Source organism: Panthera leo, chromosome C1 (genome assembly GCF_018350215.1).
Source record: "Panthera leo isolate Ple1 chromosome C1, P.leo_Ple1_pat1.1, whole genome shotgun sequence".
Classification (NCBI taxonomy): domain Eukaryota; kingdom Metazoa; phylum Chordata; class Mammalia; order Carnivora; family Felidae; genus Panthera; species Panthera leo.
The window spans coordinates 54,868,851-54,891,596 of NC_056686.1; the positions used below are offsets into that span (position 1 = coordinate 54,868,851).

The 22,746-nt window shown below is 34.8% G+C and overlaps 1 protein-coding gene across 1 annotated transcript in view; it reads right to left on the bottom strand.

Moving 5' to 3' along the window:
- Nucleotides 1-1,997: 1,997 nt before the first annotated feature.
- Nucleotides 1,998-22,746, bottom strand: part of DNAI4 (dynein axonemal intermediate chain 4) — a 93,376-nt gene continuing 72,627 nt past the window's right edge. The window contains 4 exon segments of the mRNA XM_042952056.1: nucleotides 1,998-3,094; nucleotides 13,566-13,722; nucleotides 16,671-16,897; nucleotides 17,533-17,631. Coding sequence (XP_042807990.1) covers nucleotides 3,044-3,094; nucleotides 13,566-13,722; nucleotides 16,671-16,897; nucleotides 17,533-17,631 — 534 coding nt within the window. The 3' untranslated portion in view covers nucleotides 1,998-3,043.

Genomic DNA, 22,746 nt, shown 5'->3' on the forward strand with positions numbered 1-22,746 from the left:
AGTCAATTAAGCGTTTGACTCTTGATCTCGGCTCAGGTCATGATGTCACAGCTCATGAGTTTCAGCCCCGCATTGGGCTCCACGCTGGCAGCACGGAGCTTGCTTAGGATTCTCTCTCGCTCTTTCTCTGCCCTTCCCCTGCTTGCGCACTCTGTCTCTTTCTCTCTCTTTCAAAATAAATAAATAAACTTTAAAAACTCAATAAATAATTTAAGTATATATAATAACTTGAAAAATTCAATAAAGTTGTCAGTGAGGTATGATGTAAGATCCCTAAAATATCCCGGAATACTTTTTCCTTTCTGGTATAATAGGACTCTATCTGTCAATAGTTGAGTATTCAGAGAAATACAGACATGGTGAGAGTACATTTTTTCATGAGTTGTTCTGGATGCTACACAAATATTTCATCACTTTAGAAAAGGCAGTGCTTATTTTGATGATTCATAACCATGTTTTATATGTTCCACATGATGGACATGTTCTGCTTTCTATTTAACCGAGGAATTAGTTTCATGTAAACTGTTAGCCTTTTAGTTTTATCACCCACTGAGTATGCCAACCTAAGCAAATGAAGCCTAATAGCCTAGTAAATGTTCTGTGGATTTGAGGGTAGACTTGAACATTGTAGTAAATCATGAACAAACCAGACACAAAGCCCAAATGTATAAAGGAACAAATGAGGTCATTAGCAGTGTGTAGCTTTTGCAGGAGTGGGGCCTTGGCAAGGACTTAGCCAGCTGCAAAGGGCAAAGAAGTTCTCAGACCAAGAAGTAGGGATGCGTTTGGGATAATCAGAATGAGAACTACCTACTTTGTGCCAGGCATCATGTTAAGTGCTTTATGTTAGAGGTAAACTCCACCAGTCAGTGGAACACAATCTCAAAAGCAGCAGCAATGTTCACCTAAAGAAAGTGATCATAAATCTGTTTTTACTTTTTGTCGTGAGGGAGGAAATTGATTTTATATTGTTAGAGAACAAAGAAAATGATGACCTATGTTTAGCTGATTTGCGAAGCTGATTGTATGTTCCATTTGATTGTGTGTTCTATGTTTTCCACTGTTAAAAATACTTTACCCTTGGTGGTGTTAAAATAATTTTGCAGGATACTAAGGAAATCACACTTAAAATATTAGATCATGTTTTAATATGGGGTATGCATGAAGCCAACATTTCTCCCATTAACTTGATCACTCATTCACTCAGCAAATATTTGTTGCAATAACTCCTCTGTGAAGGTATATCATCATGCCTATAATCAGAAATGGGAAATGAGGATGTTGCCTTTTTCAGGCATACCATTTGAGAATAGGAACACCCTGTTCAAGATACAGGGGTGAACAAAACACATAGTCCCTACCATCAGAGAGCTCACAGTCTGGGGTGGGGGGGGGGGGGTGAGCAGACACCAAGCAAATAATCACACCAATATTTAGCACAGCAGGTCTGAAACTCAATTCAGAAACTCAGTGACCAAGAAATGTATATTCTGAAATTCAGTTTCTAGCTCTAAGTCATCATTCCACCCAGCTGGCAGAAACAAACAACACACACATAAAGTTATTATCAGTCTCTGTCAATTGGGTTGCTAATCTAAAAGTATGGGAGAGTCTATAAGCTCAGGAATGAGAAGGGTAGAATGAAATAGGTTCAGTGCTTCAGATTGGCTCCCCAGGGTCTAAGGATAATAAAGTAGTTTTCTTTTAGGCTTGATGAACAACAAAGGTAGAATATGCGAAAATGTTTGAAAGGTCAAAAATACATAACACAAAGAAACATATTTTTTCAGTTGAATCAAGTTTTTATTTTGGTACAGAGTGTTATGGGAAGTCCAACTTTTCAGAAGGACAAAGAGAAGAACCACAATGGTTTACATCAGCAGGAAACTTATTATTGTTATTACCTGACCTAAGCTCTCACTCCACCCAATAATTACCTTGCTTTTATGTAAAGGATGGCTCCAAAGAAATAGAAGGTGGAAAGAAGTGGATACTTTAAAAAGGCAGTTTCTACGGTTGCACAGACTCCATTCTTAGTTTTATACACACTTTTTTTTTTTTTCAGAGATTTTAGTGAGTTTCAGATGCCTCTCCTCTCCACTTAGAATGCTTTATAAAACAGGCCATACTGTCCTATGGCCTCGGTTAACAAAACGCAGGACTTGTTCTAGCAAACAGCACGGAATAGGCTGTTAGCAATCTGTTTGGAGGAGTTGTTACCTCCCACTCTCCTATTTCTACAAGCTAGCTCTAGAACCCTTCATAAGATAACATTCTGATGCCAACTATAGATCAAGGACTCTCTATTTTCTCTCTGGGCCCACTTAAGTCTGGGCTTAAAACCCAGAGCCAATTTGGGGCATGCAGAGGAGGGTGCCCTGATGTGTCCCAGACTAACTCTTCTCACTGAATTGGGAGTGTGATGCCTGCTGGCTAAACGATGCAATTTTGACATTTGCTGTCATGTTGTTTGCTTGTCAGATAGTCTAACAAAGTTCAATAGCTTCCACTCGCAAATCTAAGAGGATAAAATTCTGATTTAAAGTTGGGTGTGAAAACATAAAAAATATAACGTAAATGAAGTTGGGTGTGAAAATCCAGTATTCTCCTAACACTAACACATGCATAATTCATAAACTTTAGAAAACAGATCTTGGAAAGCAGACCTGAAATTCTATGAAACTTCATCTTGTAAAGATTTTGGTTTAAGTAATTCTAATAATTTCAAAGTTTTGCTTCCAATGGAATAATTTTCTAACCTATTTGGAGATTTTGTAAGTACACATATGTGGTTATATGTACTTGGAATATGACTAAAAACATTAAGAAAATCCCAAAAAAACTCTTACAATTAAGCCTAGATCACATATCTCTGAAATAAAAGTTTATTAAGTTTATGTTAAGTTGAAATGTAAGTTCTACATCAAATGTCATTTTCTAACATCAAAATCCCAGCTTACTGCATACAAATTGGACTATTGGATATTAAACACTGTTTCTTTTTCTTTAAACAGCAACAAGGGAAGGTATTAGTAATGATGAATTATCCTGGTTGTTTTGACTTGGATCCAATCAAAATATCTATTACATCTCCCTGAAAAGAAAAAGCGAAACAATTACAATGCAATAAAATATAAATTAAGAGGTAAAGGAGTCTTTAAAATGCTATTTGAAATTTATAAGTTAGTGATACATATAAAGAGCATCCAATAAGATCGTAAAAAGGAAACAAACCAAGGTAAGTTTAAATAGTAACGGTTACTTCCTAGTATAAACCTACTTTTTCCAATGGAGGACTCTTTTAAAGAAGTTTGATCAACAATAAGGATTCAGTTAAGCGACAATTTTGGCAGCTCCTGTGTAGCCTTAATATGTAAGCCTCAGTTTTCTCATCTGTAAAATAGCTTGTGATCTTAATGATATCTTAAACTCTTTCCTGACCTATAGTGCTTGATTTAGAGACAGCTGAAGACCTGAATTCCAATGTGGATTTTGTATTTAATTTAATAATAACAATCTTACACTAAAGGGGTAAAATAATAATCTGTAAGAGGATGAAACCAAAGATGGTAGGTTTTTTTTAATTTGTTTTTTTAACGTTTATTTATTTTTGAGACAGAGAGAGACAGACCATGAACGGGGGAGGGTCAGAGAGAGGGAGACACAGAATCTGAAACAGGCTCCAGGCTCCGAGCTGTCAGCACAGAGCCCGACGTGGGGCTCGAACTCACGGACCGCGAGATCATGACCTGAGCCGAAGTCGGCCGCCCAACCGACTGGGCCACCCAGGCGCCCCGGTAGGTGAGTTTTTAAGAAAGATGCTGTGAATTAAATTCTACACATAAAACTAATATTACACTCTATGTTAACCACCTGGAATTTAAATAAAAACTTGAAACAATAGGGGCGCTGGGTGGCTCAGTTGGTTAAGCATCTGACTCTTGATGTTGACTCAGGTCATGATCTCATAGTTCCTGAGTTTGAGGCCCACACTGGGCTCTGAGCTGATGGCATGGAGCCTGCTTGGGATTCTGTCTCTCCCTGTCTCTCTGCCCCTTACCTGTTTCTCTCAAAATAAGTAAATTAACTTAAGAAAAATAAAGTCGTGTAATTCCTTCAGATTAGGTGAAAATAATATTTAAAAACAACGTGAAACAACAAATAATATAATATAATATAATATAATATAATATAATATAACATAATACAAAGATATTGTGAAAAGTTGGGAGTTGGAAGCAGAAGACCAGAATTTTCTCACCTTTCACAGTAAAGGTGATCTTAAAAAAGTCACTAATATCTGGGAATCTTAGTTTCCTTGAATGCATAATAGAAATATCAACAACCACTTCTAAAAATTATTTCAAGAGTTGAATGAACTAATGTATATAAAAGAGTTTTACAAAACTCTAAATAGTTATAAACACCTTAGATCATATTACATAAGTCAGTCCTGTCTTTTAGCCTATACTAAGGATGACATTCCCCATTCTTCAGGTCCTGACACAAAATCAGTTGCCAAGCTGCTTCTCAAATCCATCTCTTTCTACTTCAGTCTTTCACTTGGGCTAACACAGCAGATCACCACTCTAATTTATTCACTGTTAAATTCTTAGCACCCAAAACAGACCCTGTCACATAGTCCATACTCAGTAGATGTTTGTTGAATGAATGAAGAGTCTATATGTAAATACCCAAAGTACAGAGAAAGAGATGGCAAACATTTATATACTGAAACATAAGAATGGAAATAGTATCCAGGAGTGATTCTCCATAGGCTGCCTCCAGAAAACAAAACAAAACAAGTCACTTTGTGCAATGTCCCACTGGAATTAGCTTCTGCCAAGTATTTAAACTATAATTCTGTTCGACACAAGACTGAGGCCCCCAGCAACCAACCACATCACACCAGAAGAGGAGGTGGTGCTTCAACAAACAATAATGCTAAGGTGGTGGTAAGTCCCGTTGGCAGCTGGCTACATCACAAAGTTACCATTGCAAAGCTTGGACCCTATACCCCTGTTTACACCAGGCATCAGGCTGATATTACCCTAAACCACATACCCTGGTTGGTAGGACAGGGCAGGAGCCAATGTCCTACTGTGTCATATCACAATAATATTCTGGTCCTTGGACACATCAGGGGGCTGCCAGAGTTTCAGAAATTATTTAACTTAAAACATGCACAGCCCTAGGATCAAAGTTCTTCTCTTGCTGTGTAAGGCCACAGTGGGTGCCGAACAATGTGGAGGTGAGCGGGAGTCATGGTTCTTTCTATACGTATACCATGGTCCTTGGAATATCTCCATGGGTTTTCTCCAATGGGCCCTGCTCCAGCACACTTGGTGCAAGTGTTATCTGGTACTTTGCCTTTGTAAAACACGTATCCCTGTTGAAGTCCCCTTGGTACCTATCCCTAATTCTTCTATTCCTGCATCCTTCACTTCTCAGAGGCAGTCTTTATTATAAATTTGGTGTACACCTTTCCTATAGAATGAAAACATAAGCCTTCCAAAATTTTAATTCACTCTTGGTTAAAATTAATGGAGAAATTATAGGCCATAATGTTACTTGATAAGATATCTTAATAGGAAATAATGGTTTGACATTAATTACTTTGAGACTTCAAATTACTATGTCATTATAATTCTCTGAAAAGTTCAGGAAGAGGTGTATCAGGTAAGCTTGAGTTTGTCAGTAAGTAACATAAAATCTGATTAATAGGTTTTTCTTGAATCTCCTAGAAGAATAACACTGAAGTTTTAAAATATCATGACCAAAAGCATGAAAGACATATTTGTATTAGAAAACTGTATTTATTTATTAATGTATGGAATATATTTCTTACAAGAAAATTTTGCTCACCAGCACTGAAATCATTAACACACACACACACACACACACACACACACACACACACACACACACAAATGTTTGTCAAAAATGTTCAGACTCTCAACTTAGCCTTCTGCTTGCAAAGCATACTGCTCAAAATAAAAGATGTCTCGTGTGTGTGTGTGTGTGTGTGTGTGTGTGTACACCACATCTTCTTTATCCATTCATCAGTCAATGGACATTTGGGCTGTTTCTATAATTGGGCTATTGTAGATAATGTTGCTATAAACATTGGGTGCATGTATCCCTTCAAATTTTTGTTTTCTTTGGGTAAATACCTAGTAGTGCAATTGTTGGATCGTAGGGTTCATTTCTGAGTGAACCTCCATACTGTTTTCCAGAGTGGCTGCACAAGTGTGCATAAAAAAGAAGAAAATCTTGCCATTTGTAACAATATGGATAGAGCTAGAAAGGATTATGCTAAGTGAAATAAGTCAGTCAGAGAAAAACAAATACCATATGATTTCACTCATATGTGGAATTTAAGAAACAAAACAAACAAGCACAGAGGAAAATAAGAGAGAGGCAAACCAAGAAACAGACTCTTAATTATGAAGAACAAACTGATGGTTACCAGAGGGGAGATGAGTGGGGATGGGTTAAATAGGCCATGGGGATTAAGGAGCGAACTTGTGATGAGCACCAGGTGTTATAGGGATGTGCTGAATCACTAAATTCTACACCTGAAACTAATATTACAGTGTATTTAACTAACTGGAATTTAAATTTAAAAACTTGAAAAGGAAAAAGATGTCTCTCATCAATTCAAATCAAACACCAAAATGAAATCTTTTTCTTCTATATTCCAATCTATATTCCATACTTTTACTAACTATAAATACATCCACTAAGAACACAGCTTTTATACTTGTGTTTAAATAATCTTACATAAATCATAACATACTGTACTTATCTTTCTCCAGTTTACTTTTATCACTTAACACATTTTTAAAGATTTATTCAAAATTTGTCATATTGAGACTTTTAAGTACATATTATTTAAACTTCTGTATTACAGTGACTCATGTGAATGTGCCATATTTTATTTATCCAGTGTTTCACTGATGATCATTTAGGTTGTCTCCAATTTATCACTATAGAAACAAGGCTGTTATGAACATGTCTTTCAGACCACTACTAACAAATTAAACAAAAACCCTGGGAGATACATAGAATCCAAACATAACATTTAAACATCTATAAAGACTGTAATGTTACCAGATAGGAAAAGTATAGTAACTTAGAGTTAATGACACAGTAAATAAATAACTTGAAATCAATAAAGTGATGCAGCAGCACATTCAGGGTTGCAGACTTCCATGAGAAGATAGAGGACATGGGTAATAGGTAAGTAGACTTCAGGAGACATGGGCTCTGAGACCATTCCATACGGAGGGCATGGACAAATAAACTATAAAGCAGGGCTCAGCCTGGCACCAAAGTAGTTAGAAACATCTCCTTAAATGTCCAGTCAATATGCATGTCAGCCAGTTGAGAAAATCATCTCCAAAACTACTTGGGATGCTTTATTTGTTTCTTTATTGGAAAACCTATTTTTACCCTGAGAAGAATAAGAGTTGTGTATAGAAATAATGCAGCAAATCAAACCTATAATTTTAATATTTTTGTATTAAGGAACTTGTATATATTTGGTATTTTAAATATTCATTATATGTAAGAGTATTCACTATTATTAGATTGTCTAGCAAATAAATTTGTGATTCTAATTTAAATGTGTAATTGGGTAATTGATTTAGACTTGTAATCATAGATTGAAATACTATTCATTTATAAAAAGCATTGGAACATTTAAGAAAATTTAAGATTCATCATATTCAACATTTAAAATTTATTAAATTAATAAGAATTCCTTAAGTATCAGATTTGTTTGTCCATAAGATGATTGGAGTACTTAAAACACTATATTAAATTTATAAAGTAAATTTAGAGGATTTAAAGAAATTTGTTACAAAGCTTATTGAAAGTGCATATTAAAATTTGCTAGACTTAAAACCAATCTGACAATAAATTTCATATTAAAAAATCTGCTAGACTTATAAACAGAATAATAAAATGTATTCTCTAAATGTAAGAACTTCAGGAAAACTTCAGGTAAACTAAGATTTTTAAAAAAACTTTATAGCACATTTGAATGTGAACATTTTAAGCAAAAGTTGACTGAATAATCATCTCTACGTACAAAAGAAACATTAAAGACAAAGGAAAAAAGGAAGAAAGAATTCACATTGATACCTTATACGTGTGTCCAAATAAACATGTGCAAGACATTCTCTATGGTATCACTGCCTTGTATGGTATTTGAATTCTAAGTTTTACTGAATCTCTCTCCAAAGAGGCTATGCTAGGGGCACCTGGGTGGCTCAGTCGGTTAAGTGTCCAACTTTGGCTCAGGTCGTGATCTCGCAGTTCCTGAGTTTGAGCCCTGCATCGGGCTTTGTGCTGACAGCTCAGAGCCTGGAGCCTGCTTCAGATTCTGTGTCTTGCTCTCTCTCTGTGTCTCCCACCTCTCACACTCTCTCTCTCTCAAAAAAAAAAATTAATAAAATAAAACATTAAAAAAAGAGGCTATGCTAATTCATATTCCCATGACCCTTGCATAAGAGCTCCTATTTCCCTACAACTTTGCTAATACTTAATACTGGCTAATATTTTCATTTTTGTAAATCCAATCAATTTGAACTGATATCTTGTATAATTTCAATTGTATATTTCTCCATTTCTAGAGAGAATTAATATTCCAGTTTTTCTATGATTTAGTATTTTATACATTTGCCCATTCAAAACATTGAATTGCTCTTATTGTTTAATAGGGGTTATTTATACATACTGGACATTATGTCTCTTATAATCTTAGAAATTTCTTCTTCTAATATGTTTCTTTTAACTTAGCATATGGAATCCTGAACAAAAAGTGTTAATTTTGACATAATAGTCATAGAAAAAAATATTTGAGGTTTATTGAGAACTTACTATGTCCCAGTACCAGTTCTAACCACTTTGTACCTATTAACTATTTTAATGTTTCTAACAACCTTTGATTCTGGTACCAAAATTATACCCAGATAAGGAAACAGGAAAAACATGAAAAAAATTAGGAGATTTTTTTTTTGGTCTTTTTAAAATCTGTCTTTGTCTCTAGATCATTAAGACATTATTCTACATTTTCTTCTAGTGGTTTGTTTTATTTTTCAGTCTTTAATTCATTTGGAGTTCACCATTGTACAAAATGTGAGATAGGGAATGGCTTTCTATTTTCTAGAAAATAAGGATCAAATTCCGGATCATGGCAAATGACCCAACAGGCCCTTTTGCCACTTTTCTCTCAAGCAATCTCTTTACCAGTCAAAAAAGTCTACTCACTATTTCCTCAAAATGTCATGGACCTTTCTAATTCTGTATCTTTGCTCAGGCCTTTCCCTCACTCTGAAATAACAGCTCTACTCGCTTATCTGCAAGGAAAATTTCCTTTTTTTTTAAGTTTATTTATTTATTTTGAGAGAGAGACCACGAGCAGGGGAGGGCCAGACAGAGAAGGAAAGAGAGAATCTCAAGCAGGTTCCATGCTGTCAACACAGATCCTGATGCAGGGGTGGATCTCACGAGATCATCACCTGAACCGAAACCATGAGTCGGTCAGTTAACCAACTGAGCCACCCAGGTGCCCCTGCAAAGAAAATTTCTAATCCTTCAAAACACAGTTAAAATTTAATCTCCTGTGTGAAAGTCTTCCCCAAAGTATTCACCTATGTTTTCCTTTCTTTCTTCCCATTCTCCTTTCAAAAGTCAATTTTCCTACTCTGTGCTTCTATAGGAGTTTCTTTGTTATTTTGGTCTTTATGACTTGATTATATTTGTGTGCATATATTGTTCCTTTCTTAGAAACCATGTGTCTTTTGGGTCTAAGTGTGTTTGTTCATTTTTCAATATTTGCTTAGTACCTATCATGTGCTAGCCCTGTGCTAGTACTTAAATATACAAGTTTCCAAGTAGCTCAAACTACTAAGAAAGACATGTATACAAAATATTATAGTTTATATTGATGAATTATTGTCATCTTTAACAGGTACTATAGACATATGTGATAAAAAGAATCAACATGCTAATGCTCATGTTTCTTTGCTACCACCAACCCAATACACACCAACAAAGATTTTTAAATAATGCAACTCCCTCTCCCCACTGCCCCAATTTAGAATTTGTGGACGAGTTCTTAGAGCTTTTGTGGGATGGAACTGATGATTACAGGGATAGAAAGCAATGGATTTAGGCCTTGATGCTACATTTAGGATTTGAGGGATAAGTAAAGAAGAAAAAGATTACTATTAACTATATATTTTGATCCATTTTAATGTTTTTGAAAGACTTGAATAAAGAATAGAATTCTCTAGTTCCTTCTGGCTGTTGAGCTGTATATCATAAACAAGTGTGGGCATAAACATCTCAGTACCCTAAAAGGTATTATATACTCAGTGAATATGAGAGAAATTAAAAATATTAAAATGTTTACATCATGAAAAAATAAGCCATTAATGTTGCATTTCTCAGAACAGACTAAAATTATGATGTAAGGAAACATGCATTTTAGAAAAAGAAGCTTTATGTTTTTATGAACAAAAGAGACAAAATTCACTATTTACATGTGGCTTATGTCCTACCTGTGGGAGACAGGCAATTAACAAAATAAATCAATAAAGAATATGGTATATTCAAAGATAAATATTACGAAAAATAAGTCATGGAAAAGTACGAGATAAGAAGTGTAGGTGAGAGTAGAGATTCAATTTTAAATAAGGTATCCAGGAAGATTTCACGCAGATAGTGACTGATATTTGAGCAAAAACTTGAAGTACCGAGAAGATCAAACTCTGGATGTTAGATAGGAGAAATGACAAATACAAAGTCCTAAGCAAGCATCTATCTGTCTATCTATCTATCTATCTATCTATCTATCTATCTATCTATCTAACATTTACAGTCTATATAGTTGGGATAAAACTCCACTTGCTACAGTATGTGACCCAAATATAATCAACACTGCTGACTTTCCTGGCCACATTTCCATCTGGTTGCATATTTAGATTATTTTCTTTTTCTTTTCTTATCCCATTACAAATTATGCTATAATTAATTTATTTGATTGCCTTTATGAATATTTCTATAGAATAGAATTCCAGAAGCATGACAGTCTTGGTTCAGATTGCCAAATTGCTTCCAAAGAAGTTATACCAAATTCTACTCCAACATTTTTCTGTATAAGAGAAAAACTGTTTTATCAAATGTTTGCTAGTACTGAGTACACCTATTAAATATAAAAAAAAAAACTTTGTTAATTTCGTATATGAGAATGTGATCACATTTTAATTTAAGGTAATACATTTTTATTTCTTCATTTATAAATGAGGTTTAATTTTAAAATATATTTACTAGTCGTTTTTTTGTGAATGAACTGTTCCTGACTATTACCCAGTCTTCTATTGTAGTCTCAGTGTTTTTGCCTTATTTTTCTTATTTTTATTTATTTTTTTAATGTTTATTTATTTTTGAGAGACAGAAACAGAGAAGGCACGAGCGGGGAAGAGGCAGAGAGGGAGAGTGGAGACACAGAATCTGAAGCAGGCTCCAGGCTCTGAACTGTCAGCACAGAGCCTGATGCGGGGCTTGAACCCACGAACTGTGAGATCATGACCTGAGCTGAAGTCGGATGCTCAACCAGTTAAGCCACCCAAGCGCCCCTTTATTTTTATTTTTTTAACATTTATTTACTTTTGAGAGAAAGAGAGACACAGAGGCATGAGCAGGGGAGGGGCAGAGAGAGGGAGACACAGAATCCCAAGCAGGCTCCAGGTTTGGAGCTGTACAGCACAGAGTGTGACGCGGGGCTTGAACTCACAGTCTGCAAGTCATGACCTGAGCTGAAGTCAAACGCTTAACTGACTGAGCCACCCAGGTGCCCCAAGTGTTTTTTCCTTATTGATTCATGCATATTTTAATATTTTAACTTGTTTATCATATTCATGGTAATATATACCAGATTACTCCATAAAATAATATTTAAACTTTAAAAATAAAAAATTGAAAAGCTACCTTAAAAATAATAGGTAGTGATAATAATAATCTAGTGATACTGATTGCTTGTTAAAGTTTTACAACAAAGTTTTCATATTGTTTTTCTTTTTTCTTTAATTTTTTTCCCTTTTTTAAAAATTTAAATCCAAGCTAGTTAACATATAGTGTAATAATGATTTCAGGAGTAGAATTTAGTGATTCATCACTTACATGTAACACCTAGTGCTCATCCCAACAAGTTCCCTCCTTAATGCCCATAACCCATTTAGCCCACCCCCATCTAGCAACCCTCAGTTTGTTCTCTGTATTTAAAAGTCTCTTACTGTTTGCTTCCCTCTTTTATTTTTCCTTCCTTTTCCCTATGTGTATCTGTTTTGTTTCTTAAATTCTACATATGAGTGAAATCATATGATATTTGTCTTTCTCTGACTGACTTCTTTTACTTAGCATAATACATTCTAATTCTATCCACGTTGTTGCAAATGGCAAGATTTCGTTTTTTTTCATCTCTAATATTCCAGTGTGTGTGTGTGTGTGTGTGTGTGTGTGTGTGTGCGCGCGCGCATACCACATCTTTTTTATTCATTCATCAGTCGATGCACATTTGGATTCTTTCCATAATTTGGTTATTATTGATAGTGCTGCTATAAACATTGGGGTGCATGTGTCCCTTCAAATCAATATTTTTGTATCCTTTGGATAAATACCTAGTAGTTCAATTGCTGGGTCGTAGGGTACTTTTATTTTTAATTTTTTGAGGAACCAACATACTGTTTTCCAGAGTGCACCAGTTTGCATTCCCACCAGCAGTGCAAATGTTTTCCCTTTTCTCCACATCCTCATCAACATCTGTTGTTGCCTGAGTTGTTAATTTTAGCCATTCTGACAGGTGTGAGGTGGTATCTCATTGTGGTTTTGATTTATATTTCCCTGATGATGAGTGATGTTGAGGATCTTTTCATGTGTCTGTTAGCCATCTGGATGTCTTCTTTGGAGAAGTGTCTGTTCATGTCTTCTGCCCATTTCTTCACTGGATTATTTGTTTTGTGGGTGTTGAGTTTGATAAGTTCTTTATAGATTTTGGATATTAACCCTTTAACCAATATGTCATAGGCAAATATCTTCTCCCTTTCCATCAGTTGCCTTTTAGTTTTGAGTATCAGAGTAAGGGAATAGGATAACACTACAGAAACAAAAACAAATGCCTATTTTGGGAACATTGGATAATATCTAAAATATTATAATTTCTTGTAAAAGTCTTTGAATATTTGCAGTAAACTTCTTCAGCTATATTCAACAATTATTAAATCCCAACAGTATATTAAGCACAATTTTAAGTTATTCCATATAACATTTACAATTATTATGCTACAACATTATTGTATTCATATTACAGAGAAAAAACATGAGGCTCAAAGAAAATAAGCCTAGTAGATACCATGCTAGTAGCTAACAACTCCTGGGATTTATGTTCTTTCCATTGCACCACGCTTAAGATATCTAAGAAATGTAAATTCCTTGTATGACACAAAATTATAACTGAAATTATTAAATGACATAGAATTTTGATTCTTGAGTCTTACCCGGCCAGAATTCAAAGCAGCAGGCATATTTCTCAGTTCATACACACCAACCTGTCCATCACTGTCACCCACCAGAAGGCAATCTGTTTGTTTGGCAAAGAGGACAGTTGTGAACTTGATTCCGGGGTTAGCAACATGCACAATCAGAGGATCCAAACTGTAATAAAATATTTTATTTGTAAATGTATTTGTTGTTAATATATTCTTATATACAGATTAAGAAAAGTCTGAGATATTTTTTTGTGATTTCATGTGACAAAAACAAAACAAAAATAAACTTTTTAAGTAAATTTCCAAAGTCAAAATAACTGTTTCTCTACTCCTTATTCAGTCAAAACTTTCACTTCTTTAGTGAACAAATTTCGACTAAATAAATTCAAGCAAGTCACAATTAAGTTGTGAACTCATGGGGCGCCTGAATGGCTCAGTCAGTTGAGCATCCGACTCTTGCTTTTGGCTCAGGTCATGGTCTCATGGTTGTGGGATCAAGCCCTGTGTCAGGCTGCATGCTGAACGTGGAGCCTGCTTAAGATTGTCTCTCTCTCCTCTCTCCATCTCTCCCCTGTTCATGCTCTCTCTCTCTCTCTGCAAAATAAATAAATAAGCTTAAAAAAAAAAAAGATGCGAACTCATAAATTTAAACTCCTGTGCTGGTTAACTTTATGTACTTACTTGGCTAGGCTATGGTACTCAGTTGTTTACAAGGTCAAACACCAGTCTACACTTTGCTGTGAAGGTATTTTGTTTAGTTGTGATAAACATTCAGGTGAGTAGAATCTGAATAAAGCACATTATGCTCCATAATGTAGGCAGACCTTATCCAATGTGTTGAAGACCTTAAGAGAAAAGACTGAGTTCCCCAAAGTAGAATAATATTCTGCTTCCAGACTGCCTTCAGACTCAAGATTGCAAGATGGACTGACGGAATTGCAAGATGGAATTTCCTGATGGAAATTCTAGCCCACCAGCCTATAGTTCAGACTTGGCACTTGCCAGGCCCCACAATCATGTGAGCCAATTGCTTAAAGTAAATCTCTTTCTCTCTTTTTTTTTTTTTTTTTTTTTAATTTTTTTTTTTTTTAACGTTTATTTATTTTTGAGACAGAGAGAGACAGAGCATGAACGGGGGAGGGTCACAGAGAGAGGGAGACACAGAATCTGAAACAGGCTCCAGGCTCTGAGCTGTCCGCACAGAGCCCGACGCGGGGCTCGAACTCACGGACCGCGAGATCGTGACCTGAGCCGAAGTCGGACACTTAACCGACCAAGCCACCCAGGCGCCCCTCTCTTTCTCTCTTTTTATTGCTACTGTTTCTCTGGAGAACCCTGAGTAATACAACTTCTTAAGTTGTATTTTAATGTCTTTTAATAGAAGGATATTTTGACCCAAATGAACCTCTGGAATATAAAAGAATATTTTGAACAAGAACTTTTTAAATTCCCTGTCATCCAAAGCAATCCACTGATACCCTTAAAAAACAACAGAACCAGGGGCACCTGGGTGGCTCAGTGGGTTAAGTGTCCAACTTTGGCTCAGGTCATGGTTTTGCTGTTCGTGGGTTTGAGCCCTGCACTGACAACTCAGAGCCTGCTTCAGATTCTGTCTCTCTCTCTCTCTCTGTCCTTTCCCCACTTGTGCTCTGTCTCTCTCTCTCAAAAATAAATAAATAAACTAAAACAAAAAACAAAAAAACCAAAGGCAGCAACTTGCATACTTCTTAAGAAATATCCTTGGGGTGCCTGGGTGGCTCAGTCGGTTGAGTGTCTGACTTCAGCTCAGGTTATGATCTCACCGTCTGTGAGTTCAAGCCCCGCATCGGGCTCTGTGCTGACAGCTCAGAACCTGGAGCCTGCTTCTGATTCTGTGTCTCCCTCTCTCTCTCTCTGCCCCTCCCCCAATCGTGTGTGTGTGCGTGCGCGCTCTCTCTCTCTCTCAAAAACTAAATAAACACACACACAAAAAAGAAATGTCCTGAGATCTACAGTTTTACCAAAAAAAAAAATAATTAAAATCAGAGGTGGGATGAGTGATCGTTTTACCAAAAAATTAAAATCAGGGGTGGGATGAGTTAAGTCGTCATTTTATACATTAGTCATCTCATACTCAAAACTAAATTGCTTTGTGGTATAATCCTTGGTTTCGGATTCAAACTATTTTATAGTATAAGCCATGACAAAATTTTAGAGTTACTATATGATTAAGTTCTAGGATAAAAAAATTGTCATTAACAATAAACCCCTTGAGGGGAACCTGGGTGGCTCAGTTGGTTAAGTATCTGACAGGTCATGATTGCAAGGTTTGTGAGGTCAAGCCCCACATCAGGCTCTGCGCTGATGGCGTGGAGCATGCTTGGATTCTCGTTCCCCCTTTCTCCACTCCTCCTCTGCTTACACACACTCCCTCTCTCAAAATAAATAAGCCTTTTTAAAAAAAAGAATAAACCCATTGAATTTTGTGTCACTTATTTTAAGCAAAAATATATTGCCCTGATGCTTCTGCTAATAACTAACATAAAAATCTACAGTATTTTCCAACTGAGGAAATAGAATCATTAAACACTTTATTCCCGCATTGTATAAATTTCCATTTTAAAAAGAAAACATGGGTCTAGATGACCCTCTAATAACTTTGGTGTCACACCTTAAATTAAAATTTTTAATTAAATGAATGGCCATTTAAATATATTTTAAAACAAGGTAAGAGAGTAAGTATTATAAAAAATAATTATTTTGTTCCCTTTCTTTGTCTTATTGCAAACAATCTTTAGTTAAACACAGTTAGTTGCCTCTCTGCATTCTTCTAAACAAGGCAATGAAAAAGAATTCAAAGCAGCTATGATATCTTATATCTTCCTGTAAAAGTTTGATATGAGTAAGGTAACCTATTTTCATTTAAATATTTTTAAAACTACATACCACATAAGTAATTAAAATGAATATAGCATCTAGCCTATATCTTTTATTCATAAAGGACTCTCACAGTGTAAATTATTACTTGTTTTAAAGTAACCACAATTCTCTCTAACCAATACCAAAACTATCAGGTATCATTTTGTTTGAACTGCTTCTATGAGAAATATCACCAGGAAAAATATTAACACTTACGTGCTGATGTGAAGGTGCCAAATCTCTACTCTGCTCTCGTTTGCGGCTGCAAATATATAGGCTGATTTTGGAGACCAGGCAACATCATAAACAACATAAGTAGTTGGATAAAAACTCAAAAATGGCTTGGGATTCTCCTGTTGCCATATAATAACACCCCAATCTGCAGAACAGCTTAAGAACACATCATGACAAAATGGATTCCATGCTATTTTATACACTGGACCCTAGAATTAGAAAAACAAATTAAAATACATAGGTAAGTAATAGTTAACATCTCATACTTTAAACTTGACCAACAAATTAAAAATGCTAAGATTTCTAGAAGATTTAGGTACCATGCATTGTTGTGTATTATTTTAGCTCAGAGTAAGCTCATAAATTGAATCTTCCCTAAATAATGCCATACAGAAACATAAAAATATAGTTGTTACAATACTAACTAAATATTAATACATATTATACTTATTTACTTTAAAAAGTATAAGGATTACTTTAAAAAACAGAAATAAGGGAGAAAATGAAGAAAACATAAATGGAACAAAAGATACAGAAAATAAGTATATGCCAGAGACAATTTTACTTTGGAATCAGCATGTTATCATAAGCAAAGTCTTTCAGAAACAAATAAAAATTGTGACTTCCATAACTTGCAAGAAAAAAATCAAGAACACCTGGAAGCCAAACAAAATGTCCCACACGTTATTGATGATTTCCATACAAGACAGTACTTAATTCAATTCGTACTATTAACTCTGAAGTTGTAAATTTAGGGCATGTGAAAAGTAGTGTGTATAAAAATACTATTTTTTTCAGAAATATTAAAAGATAAATTTTCCATACCTACTATAATTAAACTAACCTTATGTCCTCTGTAGGTTTCTAGGTATTGTTCATTATACGAACAAGAACATTTGTGAATATGACCCTCCTCGGTCCCAGCCAAATAGATATTTGTATCCTACAACACAAAAAATTAAAATGTATTGGCTTGTGATATATTAGTAAAGGTGCTAAATAGAAAATCAGATCCCTCGGGGCACCTGGGTTGGTTGGTTAAGGCTCAGTTGGTTAAGGGTGCAACTTTGGTTCGGGTCATGATCTCACAGTTCATAAGTTCGAGCCCCGCATTGGGCTTTCTGCTGTCAGTGCAGAGCCCGCTTCAGATCCTCTGTCTCCCTCTCTTTCTGTCCCTCCCCTACTCTCTCTCTCTATCTCAAAAATAAATTAACTTCAAAAAATAAAATCAGATCTCTCAAGATCTATTAAAATGAATTTAAGAACCAAAACTAGAAAAACTATCTTGATAATAGTTGTCTGTTGTCTTTTACTTTCTATCATCGTTTTATAATATTTATGTATATAATGCTGAAGAAATGATTTTTTGCTGGATATGAAAGATTGAACTAAATGGAGTCTTAAGCATTTGTAACTCCATATGTAGGTACTAAATAGAGATTTTAAGTGTATTTCCTACTGTGAAGTCATAGTCTAAAGGTCTGAAAGTCAGGCTCTATGTCCTGGGTATGTGGAGTCAGTATCATCTGGGAGCATTTTAGAGATGTCAACTCTCAGATCCTACCCCAGACCTACTGAATCAGAATCTGCATTTTAACAAGATCCCTAAATAATGTGTATGTACATTAAAATTTGAGACACACTGTTCTAGCATGTACCACTACTTAAGAATGCAACTACAAAATCATGGACTATAAGCAGTTTAAACAACACAATAAAGTATAATTTTTCCCCAAACTAGCATAACCAATTTACATTCAGCAGTATATAGAAGTTCCTTTTGATCCATATTCTCTTCAATGGTTGGTTACATTAGAAATCTTAAGTTTTGCCATTGTATTAGGTATAAAATTATACCTAATGGTATATGAATTTATATGAATATGAATTCATTTATATGAATATTAACAAGGTTGAGCACATTTTATGTTTACTGGCCATTTGTATTTCCTCTTCTGTTCATGTCTCTTAACTATTTTACTCATAATATTTTCATATTGATTTATATAAAAGTTCTTTATATATCCTATTATATATGCTTTGTCTATTACATATGTTGCAAATATCTTCTCCAAGTGTATGGCTTACCTTTTACTTTTTTAGCGTCTTTTGATAAACAGAAGTTCTCATTTTGATGTAGTTAGTATTATAACTTTTTTATATACTTAGCATTTTTTTGTGCTTTAAGAAATTTTTCCTATTTTGAGGTAAAAGCAAAGTTTTCCTATATTTTCTTCTAAAAGTTTTTTGTTTATGAAGGGGTAGGTATCTAATTCCATTTTTATATGAACAATGATTATCCCAACACCATTTATAAGTTGTTTATCTTTCTGTAGAGATCTTCAAAGTCACTGTCTAGAGTTATTCTTGTCAGTATATAAACTCTGAGATTTCCATGCAACAGATTTATTGGGAAGTTCTCTCAGGAATAATTTCTTTGAAAGAAACAATAACGGGCAGAGATTTAAGTTGACTATGATGCAGTTGCAACAGAAGGCTCAGCCCAACCTCCAAGAAGCTCTGGAGTTGAGATAGCCCTTTAGAGTCTGGCCTCCAGGCAAGGAGGCCAGACATGTTATACCACCACCCCACCAACACCAATAAACTAGTGAAGCAAAATGACAGACTCAAACCAAACCATATCAAAATAAAACTAAATGTAAATGGCCTAAATATCACAATTAAAAGGCAGAAATTATAAGATGGATAAAAAAGCAAGACCCAACTATATGCTACCAACAAGAAATGTACTTTAAATACAGAGATACAAGTAGGTTAAATGTAAAAGGATGGAAAATGATTTAATAAACACAACAAACAAACATGGCTGGGGAAGAGAGAGAAAAACCAAGAAACAGACTTGTAACTATAGAGAACAAACTGATGGTTTCCAGAGAAGAGATGGGTAGGGGGATGGGTTAAATAGGTGATGGCTATTAAGGAGGGCACTTGTAATTAGCACCAGGTGTTGTATGTAAGTGTTGAATCACTAAATTCTATACCTGAAACTATGTTGACTAACTGAAATTTAAATAAAAACTTAATAAAAAGAAAAAATAAACCATGTTAACACTGGTTAAAAGAACGCTGAGGTGGTTACATTAATATCGGGCTAAGATTATTTCAGTGTTAATAATATTACCAGTTATGAATAAGGCCACTTTAAAATGATAAGAGAGTTGAATAATCAAGAGAACATAACAATCCTAAACATTTGTATCCTTAAGACAAAGCTTCAAGCTACATAAAGCAAAACCTGATAGAATTACAGTTAAAAAAAAAAAAGACAAATCCAAAATCATGCCCAGACACTTCAATGCCTCTCTGTTAATAATTGATGGAAGAGGTAGGCAGAAAATCAGCAAGGATATAGTCAACTTGGAGAACACCTTCAACCAACCTAACCTGATTGTCATTCATAGAACACTCCACCCAACAAGAGCAGAATACACATTTTTCTCAAGTGCACAGGGAACACTTATGTGTAAATGTCACATTCTGGGCTTCAATAAATTTAAAAGGGTTCAGTTTATTAATTTTTATTAAAAGTTTGTTCTCTGATCATGATGGAATTAAATTAGAAATCAATAAACAGAAAGATCCTTGAAAAACCCCAAATATTTAAAAACTAAATAACATGCTACTAAGTAGTCCATCAATCAAAAAAGAAATCAGAGAAATTACAAAGTATTCTGAATGGAATGAAAATGAAAATACAACATATTAGAATTTGTGGGATGCTGCCAAAGCAGTACTTAGAGAAAAAGTTATAGCAAAAATGCCTCCATCAAAAGAAGAAAAGTCATAAATAAATGATCCCAGATTCCACCTTAAGAAGCCAGAAAAGGAGGAGCAAATAAAACCGAAGCAGAAGAAAGAAAATAAAGATCAAAGTGGAAATCAGTTTTATAGAAAACAGAAAAACAATCGTGAAATTCAGAGAAATCAAAAGCTGGTTCTTTGAGATCAATAGCACTGAAAAACTTCTACCAGACTAAAGAAAAAAAGAAACACAAATTACCAACAGTAGCAATTAAAGAGGTGACATCACTACATATTTTAATATCTATTAAAGAATACTAAGGAATTATTATGATGCCACTAAGTTTAATAACTTAGATGAAATAAATTTCTTAAAAGACACAAATTATCAAAATGCACTCAAGAAGAAATAGATGATAATAATAATAATAATAATAATAATAATCCTATATCTAGTAAAAATTTGCATTTCTAGTTACAAGTTAAAAACCTTCCTAAAAGAAATTCCAGGCCCAGATAGTTTATTAATCCCATCAAACACATAATGAAGAAATAATACTAATTGTATACATATTATTTCAAAAAAGTAAAGAGGGAATACTTTTCAACTCATTCTACAGGATTACCCTAATATCAAAACCAGACAAAGACATCACAAGAAAAGAAAACTGTAGATAGATATCCCTTATAAGCAAAGATGAAAACTGCTAAACAAAATTTAAGCCTATCAAATCCAACAGTACATTAAAAGTATAAATTACAATCAGGTGGAATTTATTTTAGAAATAAACATTTAAAAACCAATGTTATTCACCATATTAACAAACTTAAAAAGAAAAACTATATATCATCTCAATAGATGTAGAAAAAGCATTTGACAAAAACCTAGCATCTATTCCTGATAAAACTCTCAACAAACAGTAAAGTAATAGGATCTCCTCAATGTGATTAATTGTATCTACAAAAAAATCTCAGCTTACATCATACTTAATAGTAAAAGGACTGAACACTTTCTCCCTAAGATCAGAAACAAGAGAGGGATGTTTGTTTTCACCACCTCCATTCATCATTGTGCTGGAAGTTCAAGCCAGTACAAACAGGAAAGAAAAGGTAACCAGATTAGAAAAGAAGTAAACTCTTTATTTACACACTATATGATCATCTCAAATTCCTCACACCAAGGACATTTCTAGGATAACAAACTAGGATTTCTCAACCCAGCACCATTGATATTTTGGGCCAGTCCCTTCCCCTCCCCTTCCCCTTCCCCTTCTTTTCTTTCCCCTTCTTCTTCCCTTTCTCCTGCCCCTTCCCCCTCTCCTTTTTTTTCCCCAGTACCCCTTTTCTTCCTCTTCCCCTTCTCCCCCTTCTTCTGTGCAAAGGAGGGCAATAGTTGTCTTGTGCACTGTAGGATGTTTAGCAGTATCCCTGGCCTCTGCCTACTAGATGCCAGTAGCATTCCTTCCCACGTCCCACCTCCTGTAGCTGCAACAACCAAAAATATCTCAAGACATTGTGAAATATACCCTGGTGATAAAATATTCCCCTCCCTGCCCACATTGAGAAGCACTGTTCTAGAATCAAGGTGAAATGTGGATTACAAGAATTTGAGAGTGAAGGCAGTTGGAATACAACAGCTGTGGAAAACATGAAATGCAGTAAAGGCCTGAACTACATTAGCAGTAGTAGGCTTGGACTAAAAGGACAATAATACTTAAATAGCATTTGGTTGATAGGGTAGAACAAAGTAGGAGCTCAAATTTTGGTTTGCATAATTAGATAGATGATGGTGTCACAAAAAAGATGATCATGTTACATATAAGGAAAAATATATAGGATATGCTTGTTTGTCATAGTTGCTGAGTTTTCTGATTCCAAAGTACTTCCAGATAAAAATAATTAGAAAAAGTAGAATTTCATTAACTGTGCTTTGATTTGATTCTCTTCCTGATAACCATGAACTTAACTATTCTTCCTAATCCTCATCATCATGAGAGTCACCACTCACATTGAAATAGTGGACTGTATGGTAGTTTCGGTTTCTATCAAAATGATAAAGCACTCAAGTTAAACTTGAAGTTGTAAAGAGAATCCTTCCACAGTTTCTCAGAAATATAGACCTTTCCTCTAGAAAGCAGATAAAGACACAGTACAGCCAACTGGAATGTGCCTCTCCACCTTAGTTTGGCAGCTATGTCTATGTTTGTTTTATTTTTACCTACAAGGCACTATATTGATTAACATGCTAAACCTTTGTCTTGCTTTATGTCTTACTACATTTCAATTATTGGAAGTT